At 42.6% G+C, this 19,929-nt stretch overlaps 1 protein-coding gene across 1 annotated transcript in view; it reads left to right on the forward strand.

Annotated features, from left to right (window-relative positions):
- Positions 1-19,929, forward strand: part of SCAMP2 (secretory carrier membrane protein 2) — a 51,742-nt gene that overhangs the window by 20,722 nt on the left and 11,091 nt on the right. Inside the window, exons 2-5 of the mRNA XM_069765701.1 lie at positions 11,984-12,064; positions 12,422-12,508; positions 14,453-14,564; positions 16,281-16,409. Coding sequence (XP_069621802.1) covers positions 11,984-12,064; positions 12,422-12,508; positions 14,453-14,564; positions 16,281-16,409 — 409 coding nt within the window. The remainder of the gene's footprint in view (positions 1-11,983; positions 12,065-12,421; positions 12,509-14,452; positions 14,565-16,280; positions 16,410-19,929) is intronic.

Raw genomic sequence — 19,929 nt, forward strand, 5'->3', positions numbered from 1 at the left:
TCAGGCATCCAGAAATCCATTTAAATAATGCAGAAACAACCCCATGCGTAAATCTGTATTAAAGTTCTCAAAGTCCTCCACATGTGAACATAGTCCTGTAGCCTAGGCATATGAATCTAGAGAAGCAAGTCCACATTCACACGTCATTGTCTCGATTTAACAAAGTGGTTACGCCCAAATTCTGTCCTAAAATGTTCTTGAAATGCTCAACATTTTTGTGGAAAGCGGAGCTGTGCACAAAGTTTTGATTCTTGGCGTCTTCGCAACAGTTTCAGCCATCTGATCCAATATGGGCAGACCCTTGGTGGGTCGGGGGAGCAACAGGTGGTGGCCACGGCTTATCAAATTGCTTGTGCCACAGATCTTACTCCATTCCCCAATGATTCATTAAGAGACTCCAGCACATCCACTCATAGAGACTGGTGTGAAGAATGCCTGTCTTCATGAATTGTGGTTCAAGTGTATAATGCAGATTTTTCAGTGCATATTATTATTATTTTTTTTAATAAAAACCTCTAACATTAATTTTCCTGCATGGCACGCAAGATGTATCGTTTAGCCTTATATGTATGGGAACAATAAATATATAAAAACACTTGTTAATCTGGTTACTGAGAAAGTCCAAACTTTTGAAATATCACATTACTCGCCTTACATATTGAAGACCATAGTATTAATAAATATAACGTCCGAATCAGTGTTTTTTAGTTAGTTTCTATTTTCGAAATGCAACATATCGAAAGGATGTTTGCAACACACAAATTGTACCAAAAGTACAGTTTGTACGGATAAAGACCTCACAGCTCCCATAATGGTAAATGGTGTTATTGTTTTCAGACTTATTTATTTTAAGTTATATAGTGGAAAATAATGTCTGTCATGTCGTTAGACACATGTGTAGGCATGGCGCGGTTTGTGAACGCTGCCCCCCCAACTCCACATGGTCTGTTCTTACCCAAGGGCCACATTCACACGTCAGTATTTTCCCTCAGTATTTGGTCAGTATTTTACCTCCGTATTTGTAAGCTAAAACGAGGAGTGGGTGATAATACAGAAGTGGTGACGTGTTTCTATTAGGCTATGTGCACACGTTCAGGATTTCTCGCAGAAAATTCCTGAGAAAACCCGGACATTTTCTGCAAGAAAACCGCATGCGTTTTTGACGCGTTTTTGCCACGTTTTTTCCCGGACACTTCCCAATGCATTTTGTAGTGGGAAATCCGCAAAAAAAAACCCGCAAAATAAATGAACATGCTGCGGTTTTTATCGCGATGCGTTTTTTTTTTTTTTTTTCACAGAACAAAAAACCCATCATGTGCACAAAACATGCGGAATTCATTCTAAATGATGGGATGCTTATTGTATGCGCTTTTTTTGCGGTTTTATAGCTTTTTTATCGGGAAAAACGTGAAAAAAAAACGCAATGTGTGCACACAGTCTTACACTTTTCCTCTGATTGTCCCACTCCTAGTTTTGGCTTACAAATACTGAGGTAAAATACTGACCAAATACTGAACGTGTGACTGTGGCCTAAAGGTTATGCTCATTTTTGCAAGTAATCCCATATCTCCCCCTACCAAGCCTGAGAATAAAGCCTTTAAACATCCTGTTGGAATAAAGTGGTGGCAGCATTGTCCCGCCGTTGATTGGCTATGGGACTGCCAGAGACAACCGAATGTGACTTCTTTTAGGCAGTAAAACCTAAATTAAGTGTGATGTGGTATTATTTATACCAGTCTGGGGCAAGATTCACATGTAGATAGAATTTTACACCCGGATGGAAAAAATAAAAAATAAGTTTACCATAACTCCCTGCTCTTCCCCATGATTGGGATTCCAATTCGTAAACCGTGCAGCACCCTTGTTGGCCCAGCGTCTGCAGACAGCCCATCTCTAATGAAACACTTGGTTGAGAGGCCATGCCTCAGCAGAGCTGCCGGCTGTTATTACTTTACAGTTCCACATGAGTTGCTAAATATTTACTTGTCACACTTCGGCAGGAGATTTTCTGCCAGTCTGCCATCGCTTACAGCTGTGCTTTTTTTCAGACACCTGGAGCGTTTCCAGGAGCCTGTGATTACAGTACTGGTCACCAAACTTTTACAGTAGGGAAATATAATTTATTCCACAGCATCTAACATGTAGTATCATATAGTTACTCAATACGTCCAACACCTTTTTTCAGTTTTCCTGTAAAGCTCCCACTTGCATTATGGGTTAAAAACCTTTGCCAAACTACCTGAAATAATTTGCAAAACTGCTTTAAGAAATGGCAAAAAAAAGTGTGCATCCCCTAAATGATTAGGCTTATTACAATCCAATGTGCAACTTCTCTTTTCCCAACATCTACCATCTGGGTGTATTGGGATAGCACCACACAAATTGGGCTGTGTTTTGGCTAATGCTTGGGTAAACTGTATGGCCTCCTAGTCTTTGGAGCATTGTTGAGATGTAAAATTATTTAACTTGCCAAAAGTTCTAATTTTTGTTGGAAAGTCCCATAAACTAGTCTGTAAAAGTGGACATATTGGAGGGGATGTGTGAAGAATATATCCCCAGTCTATAAAACAAAGTTTTTTTTCTTGCGCTCTGATTTTGATTTTCCACATTTTTGTGCATGTCTGAAAGTGACCAACCCTGCCAGAATGGGATCAAAACTGTCAAAAGTGACTTACACCGACCTCATAATAGCAACTGATGACTTCACTGGGCTTGAGTCGGAATCCTGTTTTTCGTGGATTACGGTTGAAGCCCCGACACCGAGCACAGTGTGTGATTCTAGGTAAAATGAGTCCTTAACAGTCATGTTGGTTTTTGTGATTGTAGGAGTACTATCCTGGTTATACTCACCCAGGTACTTTATTTAAAGACGTTGCGTTTGGTCAAGCAGAAAATAAACTGAATACATTTAGGCAAAGGTCATAAACGGCATTCTAGAGAGTCCAGGAATAACAACCTGACATTTTACATAGGCGTCAAGTCTACAGCAGAACAGCTTGGCCCACCTTTCCCAAAAGATATCAGTTTCCAATTATAATATGGTTGACCCACAATGAAACACTCCATTTATTGCATGTATTATGAAAAATGGATATTTGTAATTTACGTTCTGTAAAATAAAATGAGTATATATTTGCTAACCCAGTATGATGCCACCTGACGCTGAAGGTGTATAGCAGTGTGCAGGTCCCCTACTGAGCTGATGGGGCTGGTCACCCACGCTCAGTCATAGCCCTCGCCAAAGGCCCCTTTTGCCTTCACACCTGTTTTTTGTCTATCCTTGTGTTTTCACCTGTTTTTTGTGCTTCCAACTTGTTATTCTGTTCGAGACATTTTTTATTTTAAGTCTATTTTATATATACTCCTCCACTCCTCCACTCCTCCAAAGGTTTTTTTTTTCACTTAATGGCCTTGAGCTGTTCCAGGCATTTTAACCAGATTCATCAATTGTGACTTTACAAAGAAGTAATATCCGAAATTTGGTACAACTCCATTCCAGTTTCCACTGGAGTACTACTGATGATGCCAACATTTTGGTGCATTATTTTTGAACTTTTGCAAAAATATTTAAAGACCTAGACCATGTTTGACTTTATGACAATTCATGAATAGCATGCACTATATTGATAAATTTAGTACCAAAAAAGGCAACTAATGCCACAAGACAAAAAAAAAAAAAATTCACTAAGGATGGAGTCACACTAGTGTATGCCATCGGATGCGAGATGCTAATGACCCTCGGCTCCTGCTCTGCTGTCAGCGGGAGCCGAGTGTCATGTGTCTGTGCTCCGAGCCTCGCACACAGAAAGGATCGGAGCACAGCTGCAGAGGAGACAAAGTCATTTCTCCATCTCCTCCATTGCCAGGGTCCACGTATAACGCACAGCACTCAGGTGATATCCGAGTGCTGTGCGTTGTCACTCGCACCCATAGTCTTACATGGGTGCGAGTGCACCAAGTCTCGCTGCCAATCGCAGTATGCGGTCATTGTTGTCGCATGCTGATTTAGCAAGAGAAAATAATCACAAATTTGAGCTGGCCCATAGTATAAGACTGGGCCAAGTGCTATGTGATGTTTTATCGCATAGAAATCGGCCATGTTGAATGGCAGCTTGACTCCGGCCTACAAGAAAAACACAGTTGATGATTCGGGGGGCCGAAATCTTTACTGTTTTATTTCATTAAATTGTCATTGTTTTTTATGGGAGTGCATACTCTGGAAGTGACACAGCATGTCTTCACTATTCTGGATCCCATGTTACCTGTCTGCATGTAAAATTAGAAGAGACTATATTGTTAGCTGCCAGAGGGGGAAGGAGACAGATTGTAGCATAGCTGAAGCAGTAAAAAAAAAAAAAAGGTACATAAAGTTGGTTTTACATGCTAGGCATACTGTAAATCGACCACCATTAACATCTCTTCTGGATTTCTGGTATGGTAATAAATCATAGGATCACCCCTTTACATACAGGCCTATATTTCTATTATGCTTTGTTTAACAGTACTTAGAACTTGACTTGTACAATGCAATGATATTTTGCTATCTAAGGCCTCATTCACACATCAGTATTTTGCATCAATATTAGTACGCCAAAACCAGAAGTGTGTCCAGAACAGGTGGCAAGCTTTCAATTCTACTTTTTCTCTAAAAGTTCCACTCCTGGTTTTGGCATACAAACACTGATGTAAAATAGTGATGTGTGAAAGAGACCTTAACCCAACTTCTACATTGTTTTAAGTATCAGAGTAAAGCCAAATTTGTATTTTATTCATGTGTTCTATAGTGTCATAGGTAAAACATGTACTCCTATTGTCCCCCACACGTTATCAGGTTTGCACAATGGTTCTGTAGAGAAAACAAATATGCAGAGCACCTACATACTATTTGTTTTATATCAAGGTGCTGTCTGATTTTCTTTGTCTAATAGCAGAAGCTTGGGAACTTATTTTTACTAAAAAAAAAATATTTTTTTTTTATGTAAATGAGGTTTAGCTGTTACAACACACTTTCACAGGATGTCTGTGTTCTCAGCCATGTTTAGTGCATGAAGTCATCATACTGTCACCCAAGTGAGTAAACACATGGCTGATAAAGTCTCAGGGCAGAGTCTAAACTTCGGCCACATGATACATGACACATGATACCTGATCTAGCAGAGCCATAAAAACAAATCAGCAAAGAACGAATATTTATATCCGTGTGTGTGTATGTATGTATATATATATATATATATATATATATATATATATATATATATATATATATATATATATATATATATATATATATATATATATATATTGAATTTTTTATTGTAAATATTTAAATGTAGCATTCTATATTTTTTTTGTAGCATTTGCATTACAATACAACTGTAACACACTTCGATAACCTGGATAACATAAAGTCTACAGGAATGCACTTCCATTGTCAATTAATGGTCAACATGTCCACCTTTCCAACAAAGAGCTTACCGGTGATCAGAAACCTTAAGATTTTGGTGCAAGCTTCAAGCCTAAAAACTGGACATAATCCCTTAACTTTTTTCAAGAATTTGTACATCTGTCACCTGTTTCAAATAAGTTATTTAGAATGCTAAAATGCAGCGTATGTTTCCATGTTCCATATCGATGCTAATTGTAGATCTAGTCCTTTTAAAATTACTATGGGGCAAATTCCCTCGCTGACGTCTGTTGTGGATGATTATTTTTTTTATGCAAATGAAACTGATCCTTAACGGATTTGCCGATGATAAATTCTTGCAGTGTGAATGTGGCTTAAGAATGGTTGCTGTGAAATAGAAATTTCTCGAAATAACAACAGCCGCTCGTCCTCAGTGCTAAACCATAAAAGCTCTTGAAACCGGATCACAGTGATTTAGTGCATGAGAACTTCTCCGCCACAGCTCCTGTTATCCAGAACCAGCCTTCGCCTGGCACTGCCCCGCACACGTGTCCATTTATGGGTTAATTTCAATGGTGGCCATTGGCGCAGTGGATCTGTCTTGATGAGCCTCACCGCTCTATGAAGCACTATGGTGGACTAGTTAGGCACTTGTGGATGGCAATAAAGGTCTGTTTGCCTAAATGCAAAGCGTCTACTACAAAACAAGGTGAAGGGCTATGGTTCTCTTTTAATTCCGGGTACAGTAGCGTAACTGAAGGGTAATATTGTGTGGCTGTTTTTAGAGTTTGGAAACAAAGAATCTAATATGAACTAAGTCTCTCCTGTTTTACATCTGCTGCAATCATAAATAGACAATTTAGTACGTATTATATATAAAGTAATTCTAAAAACCAAAATATACACTTTAAAATTGGCCAGTCAGGAAACTTCTTGGTGTTGCTTTCAGGGACAGTATGTGCTATATCCCCTTCCCACATGTCACATGTGAGTCATCCACTGGGCAAACCTGTTATAACGTGCAGGGAGTGGCTGCACTTGCTTTTCATTTTCAAGGCTTACTGACCCTTGCACACCTCCCCCCTCTAGCAAATGGTTTGCACTTTCTGTCATAAGTATTATGTATAGGAGGACAAAAATCTCATCTCTTAGAAGCAGGAGTGCAGTAATGGCATTTTGTAGAATTACAGCTGTTACTGAATATATACTGATGTGTTTCACATCATCATTTGTATACAGATTTAGGGCTATTTAAAGAGAACTTGTCACTCAATAAATGTAGCTAAATACCTTGTAGAAATCCCTGCGTTCACCTGATTCTGGCGCTCTTTTCCATTTTGCACTGCATTGCTCCATTGCAGGGATATTCACATTTTTTCCTTCTGGGGCACACTATGTGAAATCTCTTCTTGCAGGCCAACTGGGCGTTTCTTCAGTCTTCTCTGGAGTCGTGCTCTTTTACCCCTCCCTTCCAGACACTGACAATTACAGTTCGGCAGCATCTAGATCAGCTGCTGAGCTGTGGTTAGCATCATTTAGGATGGAGGAGTGAAATAACACAACCCCAGTGAAGACACACTCAGTTGGACTACAAATCACATATTTCATATACTGTTCTACAGAAGATATAAATGTGGATATTTGTACAATAGAATGACGCAGCACAAAGCGGGAAAGATAGATGGCTGTGGAATTGGTGACTTGACAGAATTTATACAAGGTACTTAAACTTTTTTTTTTCCTCAAGTGACAGGTCGGGTCTAAGTAAATTCTCATGTTGCACCTTTCAGTGCTGATCTATAAAGAGTGGGGACATTCAGTGCTGAGCTCTGGGCACAATGCTCCAAACGAGCCACAAAGTCTTTATGTAACACTTGCATATTCCCAGAAAGAAAAGAAAATCTGCCATGAATGGCCTTACATAAGAATGCAAGGTACATGACTGACTGGATGTCCTAAAAGGTCCACGTAGCGGATCGGGCCATTAGGTACATTTCTTAGAATCTGAAAGCTCACAGTCTAGTAACCCATTTTGGGGCGTTTTAATAATCCTCTGAAGAGCCTGATTAAAATTGCTTTTACTTTCTGCTTATTTTTCTCACATAGCTTCTGTTTTTACACTTCTCTTAGGTCTGTGAGGTTTAAAGGGAACCTGTCACCCCCAAAATCGATGATGAGGTAAGCTCACCGTCATCAGGGGCTTATCTACAGCATTCTGGAATGCTGTAGATAAGCCCCCCGATGTTAGCTGAAAGAGGAGAAAAAGACGTTAGATTACAGGTCCTTCTCAAAAAATTAGCATATAGTGTTAAATTTCATTATTTACCATAATGTAATGATTACAATTAAACTTTCATATATTATAGATTCATTATCCACCAACTGAAATTTGTCAGGTCTTTTATTGTTTTAATACTGATGATTTTGGCATACAACTCCTGATAACCCAAAAAACCTGTCTCAATAAATTAGCATATTTCACCCATCCAATCAAATAAAAGTGTTTTTTAATAACAAACAAAAAAACCATCAAATAATAATGTTCAGTTATGCACTCAATACTTGGTTGGGAATCCTTTGGCAGAAATGACTGCTTCAATGCGGCGTGGCATGGAGGCAATCAGCCTGTGACACTGCTGAGATGTTATGGAGGCCCAGGATGCTTCAATAGCGGCCTTAAGCTCATCCAGAGTGTTGGGTCTTGCGTCTCTCAACTTTCTCTTCACAATATCCCACAGATTCTCTATGGGGTTCAGGTCAGGAGAGTTGGCAGGCCAATTGAGCACAGTAATACCATGGTCAGTAAACCATTTACCAGTGGTTTTGGCACTGTGAGCAGGTGCCAGGTCGTGCTGAAAAATGAAATCTTCATCTCCATAAAGCATTTCAGCCGATGGAAGCATGAAGTGCTCCAAAATCTCCTGATAGCTAGCTGCATTGACCCTGCCCTTGATGAAACACAGTGGACCAACACCAGCAGCTGACATGGCACCCCACACCATCACTGACTGTGGGTACTTGACACTGGACTTCAGGCATTTTGGCATTTCCTTCTCCCCAGTCTTCCTCCAGACTCTGGCACCTTGATTTCCGAATGACATGCAAAATTTGCTTTCATCAGAAAAAAGTACTTGGGACCACTTAGCAACAGTCCAGTGCTGCTTCTCTGTAGCCCAGGTCAGGCGCCTCTGCCGCTGTTTATGGTTCAAAAGTGGCTTTACCTGGGGAATGCGGCACCTGTAGCCCATTTCCTGCACACGCCTGTGCACGGTGGCTCTGGATGTTTCCACACCAGACTCAGTCCACTGCTTCCTCAGGTTCCCCAAGGTCTGGAATCGGTCCTTCTCCACAATCTTCCTCAGGGTTCGGTCTCCTCTTCTCGTTGTACAGCGTTTTCTGCCACATTGTTTCCTTCCAACAGACTTACCATTGAGGTGCCTTGATACAGCACTCTGGGAACAGCCTATTTGTTGAGAAATTTCTTTCTGGGTCTTACCCTCTTGCTTGAGGGTGTCAATGATGGCCTTCTTGACATCTGTCAGGTCGCTAGTCTTACCCATGATGGGGGTTTTGAGTAATGAACCAGGCAGGGAGTTTATAAAAGCCTCAGGTATCTTTTGCATGTGTTTAGAGTTAATTAGTTGATTCAGAAGATTAGGGTAATAGGTCGTTTAGAGAACCTTTTCTTGATATGCTAATTTATTGAGACAGGTTTTTTGGGTTATCAGGAGTTGTATGCCAAAATCATCAGTATTAAAACAATAAAAGACCTGACAAATTTCAGTTGGTGGATAATGAATCTATAATATATGAAAGTTTAATTGTAATCATTACATTATGGTAAATAATGAAATTTAACACTATATGCTAATTTTTTGAGAAGGACCTGTATACTCACCCAGGGGCGGTCCCGCTGCGGTCCGGGTCACATGGGCGTCTCAGGTCCGCTCCGGGGCCTCCCATCTTCATTCCATGACGTCCTCTTCTGGTCTTCACGCCGCGGCTTCGGCGCAGGTGTACTTTGTCTGCCCTGTTGAGGGCAGCGCAAAGTACTGCAGTGCGCAGGCGCCGGGAAAGGTCAGAGAGGCCCTGCGCACTGCAGTACTTTGCTCTGCCCTCAGCAGGGCAGACACAGTACACCTGCGCTGGGGCTGCGGCGTGAAGACAAGAAGAGGACGTCATGGAATTAAGATGGGAGGCGTTGTACCGGACCTGAGACGCCCACCACAGCGGGACCGCCCCTGGGTGACTATAATATAACCTCTTTTTCTCCTCTTTCAGGTAACATCGGCGGCTTATCTACAGCATTACAGAATGCTGTAGATAAGCCCCTGATGATGATGAGCTTACCTCACCATCGATTTTGGGGGTGACAGGTTCCCTTTAATAATATAATATATATTTAAGTATTTAGAACTTTTTCACATTTTTTTTTCTTGCATAGCAAAGTACAATGGAAACCTAATAAGTCTATGTATGCTAAGCCTCAAAGAGTGTATACCATACCATGGAAATATGTATGCTAAGTTGTCATGATACGTGCAAGAGCATACATGTGTGGAGAGTTGCTTGTGTTATGATCGGATATTGTTGGTTATCTTTTTATGGTCCATTTACCAGGAAAGTGAGCATATGCTGATTATATGACCACTGTAAAAGGTCACACTAAATCTGGCCCTTTTTTGTGGCTAGAGGCCATGGCAGCCTATCATCTGGTGTTGATCTTTCTTTGTGTCAACCAATATAGGCTTGAATCCTATAGGTTCGCCATTTATTCACATAGTAAAGGGAGTTGTAATGTACAGTGAAGGAAATATTTGATCCTTGCTGATTTTGTAAGTTTGTCCACTGACAAAGACATGAATAGTCTATCGTTTTATGGGTAGGTTAATTTTAACATTGAGAGATAGAATAAAAGTTCTGGCTCCTATAGACCATTAGACGCTTCTTATCCTCTCGTTACCTGCATTAAAGACCGCTGTCTTACATAATCAAATTTATAATAGACTCCTGTCCACAGACTCAGTCAGAATCTAACCTCGACAACATGGGCAAGACCAAAGAGCTTTATAAGGATGTCAGGGACAAGATCATAGACCTGCAGAAAGCTGGAATGGGCTACAAAATCATAAGTAAGATTTTGGGTGAGAAGGAGACAACTGTTGATGCAATAGTAAGAAAATGGATGAAATGCAAAATAACTGTCAATCAACATCGATCTGGGGCACCATGCAAAATGTCACCTCGGGGGTATCTTTGATCACGAGGAAGGTGAGAACTTGTTTATGATCTCAAGGCAGCTGGGACCACAGTCACCAAGAAAACTATTGCTAACGCATTACACCATACAGGTTTAAAATACTGCAGTGCCTGCAAGGTACCCCTGCTCAAGAAGGCACATGTGCAGGCCCGTCTAAAATTCGCCAATGAACACGTGGATGATTCTGTGAGTGATTGGGAGAAGGTGCTGTGGTCAGATGACCCAAAAATTGAGGTATTTGGCATTAACTCAACTCGCCGTGTTTGGGGGAAGAGAAATGCTGCCTATGACCCAAAGAACACTGTCAAGCATGTAGGTGGAAACGTTATGTTTTGGGGGTGTTTCTCTGCTAAGGGCACAGGGCTACTTCACCGCATCAATGGGAGAATGGATCGTGCCATGTACCATAAAATCCGATTCCTGAGTGACAACCTCCTTCCATTCGCCAGGACATTAAAAATGGGTCGTGGCTGGGTCTTCCAGCAAGACAGTGACCCAAAACATACAGCCAAGGAAACAAAGGAGTGGCTCAAAAAGAAGCACATTAAGGTCATGGAGTGGCCTAGCCAGTCTCCAGACCTTAATCCCATAGAAAACTTATGACGGAGTTGAAGCTCTGAGTTGCCAAGCAACAGCCTCAAAATCTTAGTGATTTAGAGATGATCCGCAAAGAGGAGTGGACCAAAATTCCTCCTGACATGTGCGCAAACCTCATCATCAACTACAAAAAACGTCTGATAGCTGTGCTTGCCAACAAGGGTTTTGCCACCAAGTATTAAGTCTTGTTTGCCAGAAGGATCAAATACTTAATTCTCACTGCAAAATTCAAATTTATATAATTTATACAATGTGATTTTTCTGGATTTTATTTTTGATATTCTATCTCTCAATGTTAAAATGAACCTACCCTTAAAATTATATACTGTTCATGTCTTTGTCAGTGGGCAAACTTACAAAATCAGCAAGGGATCAAATACTTACATCGAAGACAATATTTCCACCATCATAGCAATATTTCAGGCTAGTTATTCCATTTCCATACACACACACATGACTTGTCAGTCATATGGAGCAGGTTGAGGAGAAGCCAACTAATACATGCTTTCTGAAATGCATGAACCCTGGCTGATTATTAAAGTATATTTTTCTCTGAAACGTACATGGCTCCAATAACTCCGCCAGTGTCTGTCATGCAGCCCATGATTCGAGCATCATGATTCTCCTGTCTGGTTATTTCATCTCTTGCTGACTCGTATATCAAGTGTATGTTTGTATTTTTGTTATCTCTTTACAACATATTTTACATATTATTTTTCTAGGATCCTGCAGTCACACAAATCACCAGCGGCGGCCATGGGAACTTGGAAGAATTCAACCCTTTCTCTGAGAATTCCCGTTTGGTGGGTAATGTTGTTCTAATCTCCACATTCACATGGTACAAGGCATTGGATTGCCTTATTCTCTGCAGTCACGTTATTATTTTCATGTGATCTCTTCACATTAGCAGTAATTCAGTAATTCTCTGTATTTGTATGTGGGGCTCATTTGTCACATGTCACATTGTTTTTTGAGTGTATATGAATGCACCCATCTGAATGATATACATTTATGAATACACCCATTGGAATGTATGAAATATTGGATGACATGCTCACCTCTACTGAGTCTTTTGTTTCTTCCTGCAACCAACTGGTTAGTATTTCTGACTATCTTCTTTTTTAAATGTATACATATGTTAATTGCTTGCTTACTTACAGACAACAAATCAGAAAACTGTGCCGGTTCAACCCGTGATGCCTTCTCAGCCTGCTGTTCTACAGCCATCGATAGAGCCGTCTCCGCAGGTATATTTTTGGGTTGTGTAGCTCACATCTGGGTTTAGTGCAGAGCTCTGGGTATTGCTCTGCTCTTTACAGCCAGCGTAGAACTTTTGTGTACAGAGACCGAAGAATGGTCACTACCCCACTGGTCATACCGTATAGTATGGTGTATCCCCCATAGAATATAATGTAGTCCCCTGAGAATAATGCAGCCCCCCCCCCACAGAATATAATGTAGCCCCCTCATAAAGTATAATGCAGCCCCCCTCATAGGGTATAATGCAGCCTCTCTCCGCCTCCAATCATTGTTCTCCCCCTCCACCCCCATCATTGCCCTTTCCACCACCTCCATCATTGCCTTCTCTCCCACAACCCCCATCATTGTCTTTTTCTACCACGACCATCATTATCCTTTCCCCCACAACCATCATTGCTTTCTCCCCCACCACCCCCATCATTGCCTCCTTCCCCACCACCCCATCATTGCCAATCTCCAATACAGACACACAAACGCCACAGCACCACTCTCACACAAAGCACCGCACCACATACACTTGCAGCACATCTCGGCAGCCTCTTCCTCGCCGTCAGCTTTCTGTCTGAAACAGCCGTGCGCTAAATGATGATGTCATCCAGCTGCGCTGTCTCAGACAGGCAGCAGGATGCCAGGATGTGCTGCAAGACGTGCGTGTGTGTATGTGGTGCGGTGCTTTGTGTGAGAGTGGTGCGGTGGTGGTGGGGCTTTACGTGCGGGCAGTGTTAGCTGCAGCCTGTGACTAACGCTGCCCGCTATTAAAGTGAAATGGTATTCACTCCTCTCCACGCCAATGGGTGTGTGGAGAAGCATGAATATTCTTTTCTCTTTAGCAGCAGGGACAGGTGTGGCTTCCTGTTACCCGCTGCTGCTCCACTGGCACAGCTCGGGCCCCCTTGACTCAGGGGCCCCATAGCCACTGGCTGGGGGCTCCTAGAGCAGTGAGGGCCTTAGGCATCTGCTGGCCAGTATGCCAGCAGGTGTCAGTGCCTGGGCCCACTGGAGAATCCTCCGGTTCTCCAGTGGGCCAGTACGACCCTGCAGATAACATTGCTCCTGCTCCGCTCATCACAAGTCACTCCAGAGATCCCAGAAGGTAAGAGCTTCCCCTACCTCGCAGCCAGAGACTACTGACCTGACTGATCGCTGATCGGAGTCTTGCGAATCGATCTGCTCATCTATACTCCATGCCATCTACTTATGAGCTCAGTAAAGACTCTGTAAGTCAAAATGTCGTTGTTTTTTTTTAAGTTTAGTGTAATAAAGATGATCTGTTGAATCCATTTTTGCATTGGAATGCTGCGGTTCCTTTCTAATCATTCGTCTTGATCAAGGATGGTGGGGCTTGGGCTTTGTACTTGAGAGCAATATTCCATTGAGTAGATCAATCATAAGTGTTGCTGTGTCCCTCCCCCCCCCCCTTTTTTTTATTTTTTTTTTTCATCCGCTTATTAGAGGGAGAAACTAAATGACAGTGGATTTGTGTAAATGGAGACCATCATTATGTATGAATATCTAAACTAATTAGGAATTGGAAATGGCATAGGCAAATACAGAGAGTCCATACATAGTCACAAATTTAGATGTACGCACAAATGACAACTGTTAAAGATGCCACAGTTTCTCCATAGGAGGAGAAAATTGATTAGCGTTTCTGTTATTTATAGCTGGGCCGAGCCCTCTGCATGCAGGGTTAGTATTGCGGGGCGTTGCGCCATATAATTTTGCCTCCTTTTGCAGCCTGGGGGCCGTACATTTGGCTTATAAGGTCCACATGCACACACCCCAGCTACCACTTAGCAGCCCCACATAAACTGTTAGTTTTTTTCACTATTTGATCCTCATGGTGACATACTGCCTGCGGTAGGCAAAGAAATGGCTGCCTGATATCTGCATATCAGACCTTATGTCGCTCCTTTCTCTCCTCACTACAGGCAGTAGCAGCGGCAGCACAAGCTAGCCTTCTCCAGCAGCAAGAGGAGCTGGATAGGAAAGCAGCCGAGATTGAGAGGAAAGAGAAAGAAATGACGAATGTAAATATTAACTGTAAGTATGCTGGGGTTTAATACAGTAGTCCCTGCTCGGTATCCTGCTTCTGCTCTTAAGAAATAATACTGCAATTCTTTGATGGAAATGCTCTGCATTGTTGGCATAAGTTCATATGTTGATGCTCTAGTGCAGATTTTCTGCATGGATTTGTGTGGCGAAAATAATCAGGATAAAGACCATGTTCCCACATTTATAAACAATGCAGTTTTTTATGCAGAAAATTTGCTGAGTTTAATAGTTCAAGCAAATTGGATGTGGTTTAGTGAAAAGTCATGCACAATTTGCATTCCAAGATGCTATTGAATTGTGTTTTCTTTAGTTTTTTCTTAATAGACTTATGGGGAGTATAAAAAAGCAGGTGTTTTTAGAGTTCCAAAAACATGCACAAATAAATGAGAACAAATTGCTATTTATTACATTACAAATGACTAAAATCACAGCAGAAGCAAAGCGATGTTTTTGCACCTGTTAACATGGCCTAAAAAGGTGATCCGCTAGGTACATAAAATTTCAACAAATCTCCTCTACATGTTGCTGAAAATTTCAGGTGGAAACTGACATAAGGTTAAGCTTTTATAATCTGCAGTGTCAATTCTTTGTGAAAATTTCATAGCATATTTCAAGATCTACAAAAGAAAAGATGAAATCTGCAGCAGAAGCTACAGAAAAATCTGCATTTAGCATGGCACTAAATAGGCAATGTGTGAATATAGCCTTAAAGGTGTTATCCAGGTTTGACATGAAAGTCTACAGTAACTGTGACTGCAGACGTGTGAATCCGTATAGTGCGCACACTGGGTGTTGTAAGAATTCTCTGGTGCCTGCTTCGGGAGCAGGCGGTTATGTGACTGCAAGTATGCTAAATTATATTACCAGTCACATTCTGACTAGACTTGGGCGGCCTTGCTCACAAAAGAATTGAGCGAGGCTGTGCACATCTAGTTGGAATGTGGCCGGGAATATGCATATCATATACTTCATGTGACCATCCACATCATCAGAGTTCTGACTGTGTGCACAGGGAGGATTCACAAGTCTGCAGTCACACAACCCCTTTAAAGCTCCCATACGTATTAGATATGTGTTGGCTGAATAATATTTCAACCGATCATTCAGCTGACGAAGATACATACATACATTTCGAAAGTATTCGGCTCCCTGGAACTTTTCAACCTTTTCCCACATATCATGCTTCAAACATGAAGACACACCAAACATGTGGAAGAAGGTGCTCTGGTCAGATGAAACCAAAATCAAATTTTTTGGCAACAATGCCAAACGATATGTTTGGCGTAAAGGCAACACAGCTCATCACCCTGAGCACACCATCCCCACTGTCAAACATCGTGGTGGCAGCATCACTGTTTGGGCCTGCTTTTCTTCAGCAGTATTAAGTTAAAGGGGACGAATAATATTGGACGCCCCACTTTTCAGTTTTTGAATTTCCACAAAAATTTAAAATAACCAATACATTTCGTTCAACTTCACAATTGTGTTCCACTTGTTATTGATTCTTCACCAAAAATTTACATTCTAAATGGTTGGCAACAGCTATTGCAGTAGGCCGGCTACAGCTGGCATTTACAGTGTGTGGTGGGAGCCCAGCTCCTGTGCCACCTCCATATTCTTTTACCGCAGCACAAGACTTTTATGTACTTATGCCCTAAGGTGTTAACCAATATAAATCTGCATGACATACTTTCTCTCCTACAGTAAGACAGAACAATTGGCCTCCTCTTCCTCAAAAGTGTCCCATCAAACCATGCTTCTACCAAGACTTCTCAGCAGATATTCCAGCTGATTATCAGCGCACATGTAAAATGCTGTATTACCTGTGGATGTGTAAGTATCAATATGTCAACCCTACACACGTTTGTCTGACCTACAGTGGGAAAATAAGTATTTGATGCACTGCTGAATTCACAAGTTTTGTAATCTACAAAGAATGGAGAAGTCTGTAATTTTTATTGTAGATACACTTCAACTGTGAGAGACAGAATCTAAAAAAAATCACATTGTATAAATTGCATTTTATTGCATGAAATAAGTATTTTATACAATAGAAAAACAGATCTTAATATTGGTACAGAAACTTTTCTTTGCAATTAGAGGTCAGATGTTTCCTGTAGTTCTTGACCAAGTTTGCACACACTGCAGTAGTAATTTTGACCCACTTCTTCATACAGATCATCTTCAGATCTTTCAGGTTTTGGGGCTGTGACTGGGCAACATTGTGCTTCAGCTCCCTCCAAAGATTTTCTATTGGATTCAGGTCTGGAGACTGGGTAGGCCACTCCAGGACCTTTAAATGCTTCTTATGGAGCCACTCTTTAATTGCCCTGGCTGAGTGTTTCAAGTAATTCTCATGCTAGAAGACCCAGCCAGGACCCCTCTTCAGTGCTCTTACTGGGGAAGGAGGTTTTTGGCCAGAATCTTGCGATACATGGCCTCCTGTGTCCTTCCTTCAATACGGTGCAGTAGTCCTGTCACCTCTGCAGAAAAGCTTGCCAAAAGTGGTTTCCCCCACCATGCTTCACGGTGTTCTTGTGGTTATACTCCTACTCCTCCTCCTCAACCTCCTTCTTCCTCCAAACATGGCGAGTGGAGTTGATATCAGATCTATTTTGGGCTCATGTGACCACATGACCTTCTCCAATGTCCCCCCAGGATCATCCAGATGGTAATTGGTGAACTTCAAACGGGCCTGGGGATGTGCTATAGTGATCATGGTGATCTTGGGTATATTGCAGGACTTTAATCCATGACAGCATAGTGTTTCTATCGGTAATGTTTGAGACTGTGGTCCCAGCTCTCTTCAGGTCATTGACCAGGTCCTCCCGTGTAGTTTTGGGCTGATTCCTGAGCTTTCCCAGTATCATCATTACCCCACAAGGCACTATCCTGCATGGAGCCCCAGCAGTTGTTGCCTTCTCGCCAAGCTGCTTGCCTATTGTCCTGTAGCCCATCCCAGCCTTATGCAGTTCTAAAATTTACTCCCTGGTGGCCTTATTCAGCTCTTTAGTCTTGGTCGTAGTGGAGAGGTTGGAGTCTGATTGTGTATGGACAGGTGTCTTTTATACAGGTAACTAGTTCAAACAAGTGCAATTAATACAAGTAATGAGTGCAGAGTAGGAGGGCTTCTTAAAGGGTTGGTACCGCATTTGTAGATCATTAATAAATCAATGTAATGTAGCATGACATGCTGTTATAACAAAGATTTGATTGCATTTGAAACATATTTTGTGTGTTATAGGCATTTAAAGAAGGCACTGGAGGCTGACCTCTTGGTTTCACAGCAGTAGCAGGACACTCAGTGTCATAATAGGGCACCCCATGGTCATAGGAGATAACAGACCCTATCTCTAAGGGTACCGTCACACTATACGATTTAGCTACGATCACGACCAGCGATATGACCTGGCCGTGATCGTAGGTAAATCGTAGTGTGGTCGCTGGGGAGCTGTCACACAGACAGCTCTCCAGCGACCAATGATGCCGAGGTCCCTGGGTAACCAGGGTAAACATCGGGTAACTAAGCGCAGGACCGCGCTTAGTTACCCGATGTTTACCCTGGTTACAAGCGTTAAACTAAAAAAAAAACAAACAGCACATACTTACATTCTGGTGTCCGTCAGGTCCCTTGCAGTCTGGTTCCCGCACTCAGTGACTGCCGGCCGTAAAGTGAAAGTGAAAGCACAGCCGCTGTGCTCTGCTTTCACTTTACGGCCGGCAGTCACAGTGCGGGAAGCAGACGGCAAGGGACCTGACGGACACCAGAATGTAAGTATGCGCTGTTTGTTTTTTTTTTAGTTTAACGCTTGTAACCAGGGTAAACATCGGGTAACTAAGCGCGGTCCTGCGCTTAGTTACCCGATGTTTACCCTGGTTACAAGCGAACGCATCGCTGGATCGCATCGCTAGATCGGTGTCACACACACCGATCTAGCGATGACAGCGGGAGATCCAGCGATGAAAGAAAGTTCTAAACGATCTGCTACGACGTACGATTCTCAGCAGGATCCCTGATCGCTGCTGCGTGTCAGACACAGCGATATCGTAACGATATCGCTGGAACGTCACGAATCGTACCGTCGTAGCGATCGAAATGTTATAGTGTGACGGTACCCTAACATTGCAGCAACATTAGCAGTGAACTGGGCACGCCTCTGTGGGCTGCACAATTCACAGTAGTGGGAGAGTTCTGCTGCCGTATACATGGAGCCCTCCGCTGTGATTTGTCTCCTGTCATTAGAAGCATTACTGCTTCAGAGCAGATCCTAGATTGACAGGAGTAAAATGCGGGAGAAAAGTCCGGGCACAGCATGCAGAGTATCAGAGACTGCAAAGACGTCAAGGAGGAACAGTGTAGGATCAGCATTCAGAGCTGGAGCGGTCTGTGAGGGTCTGTTTCCACGATCAGGAAACGCTGCGTGTCTGACGCTGCATAGAGCCGCAGCATCAGACACGCAGCGTCCAGATGTTACAGCATAGTGGAGGGGATTTAATGAAATCCCGTCTCCACTATGCGTGGTAACACGCACGCGGCGGCCCTGCGACTCCGGACATGCTGCGCGTCTTTTCAGATCGCAGCATGTCCGTATATCTTGCGGCGACGCTGCGTCGCCGCAAGATATAGCACAGGGCCCTATGGTGGGGAGCGATGATGCCGGATGTGTGCTGTGAACACATCCGGCATCATCGCGTCCCAGAAAGGGGGCGGGGCTACCGCAGAGCGGCTAAGCCGCTCCGGCGATACCGCCGGCCATCCTGACCGTGGAAACATACCCTGACTCATCCCTCAGTAAGATCAGGAGATCCAGGTCTGCAGTGAATAGCCAGGCATTGTAAAGGGAGGGGAGAGATACATTGGTGTGGCTGAGAGAGACTGATGGGAGAGAGAAAGACATGTAGTATGATGCTCTGTAAACAAGCTGTGCATCCGATGCAGTAACTGCTGGTGATAGCAGGTCACAGGGCAGTCACACACAAAATGGTGCTGCCCTGTGATGCTACTCTTCATTCTGTCCCAGGGATACTAGACCACCCAAAAGGGGAGGGAAATGGTGATGTCAGCAGTTACTGCCCCAATCTTTCAGCTAACATTAAAGCTGGTAAGTCTCACAATAGCTGCATGAGGTCTAAAACGGAAAACGGAAAATGCTCCCCCTAGTGGTAATTATAGATAGATAGATAGATAATTGTCTAAGGGTTTTTCCGTCTGTCTGTCTTTCTGTCTGTATGTCCCGGAAATCCCGGCTCTCTGATTGGTTGAGGCCTGGCAGCCTCGACCAATCCGCAACGGGCACAGCGACGATGATGTCATAATGGTTGCCTTGGCGACGATGTCATAAAGGTTGCCTCG

This window comes from Ranitomeya imitator, chromosome 4 (assembly GCF_032444005.1).
Source record: "Ranitomeya imitator isolate aRanImi1 chromosome 4, aRanImi1.pri, whole genome shotgun sequence".
Classification (NCBI taxonomy): Eukaryota; Metazoa; Chordata; class Amphibia; order Anura; family Dendrobatidae; genus Ranitomeya; species Ranitomeya imitator.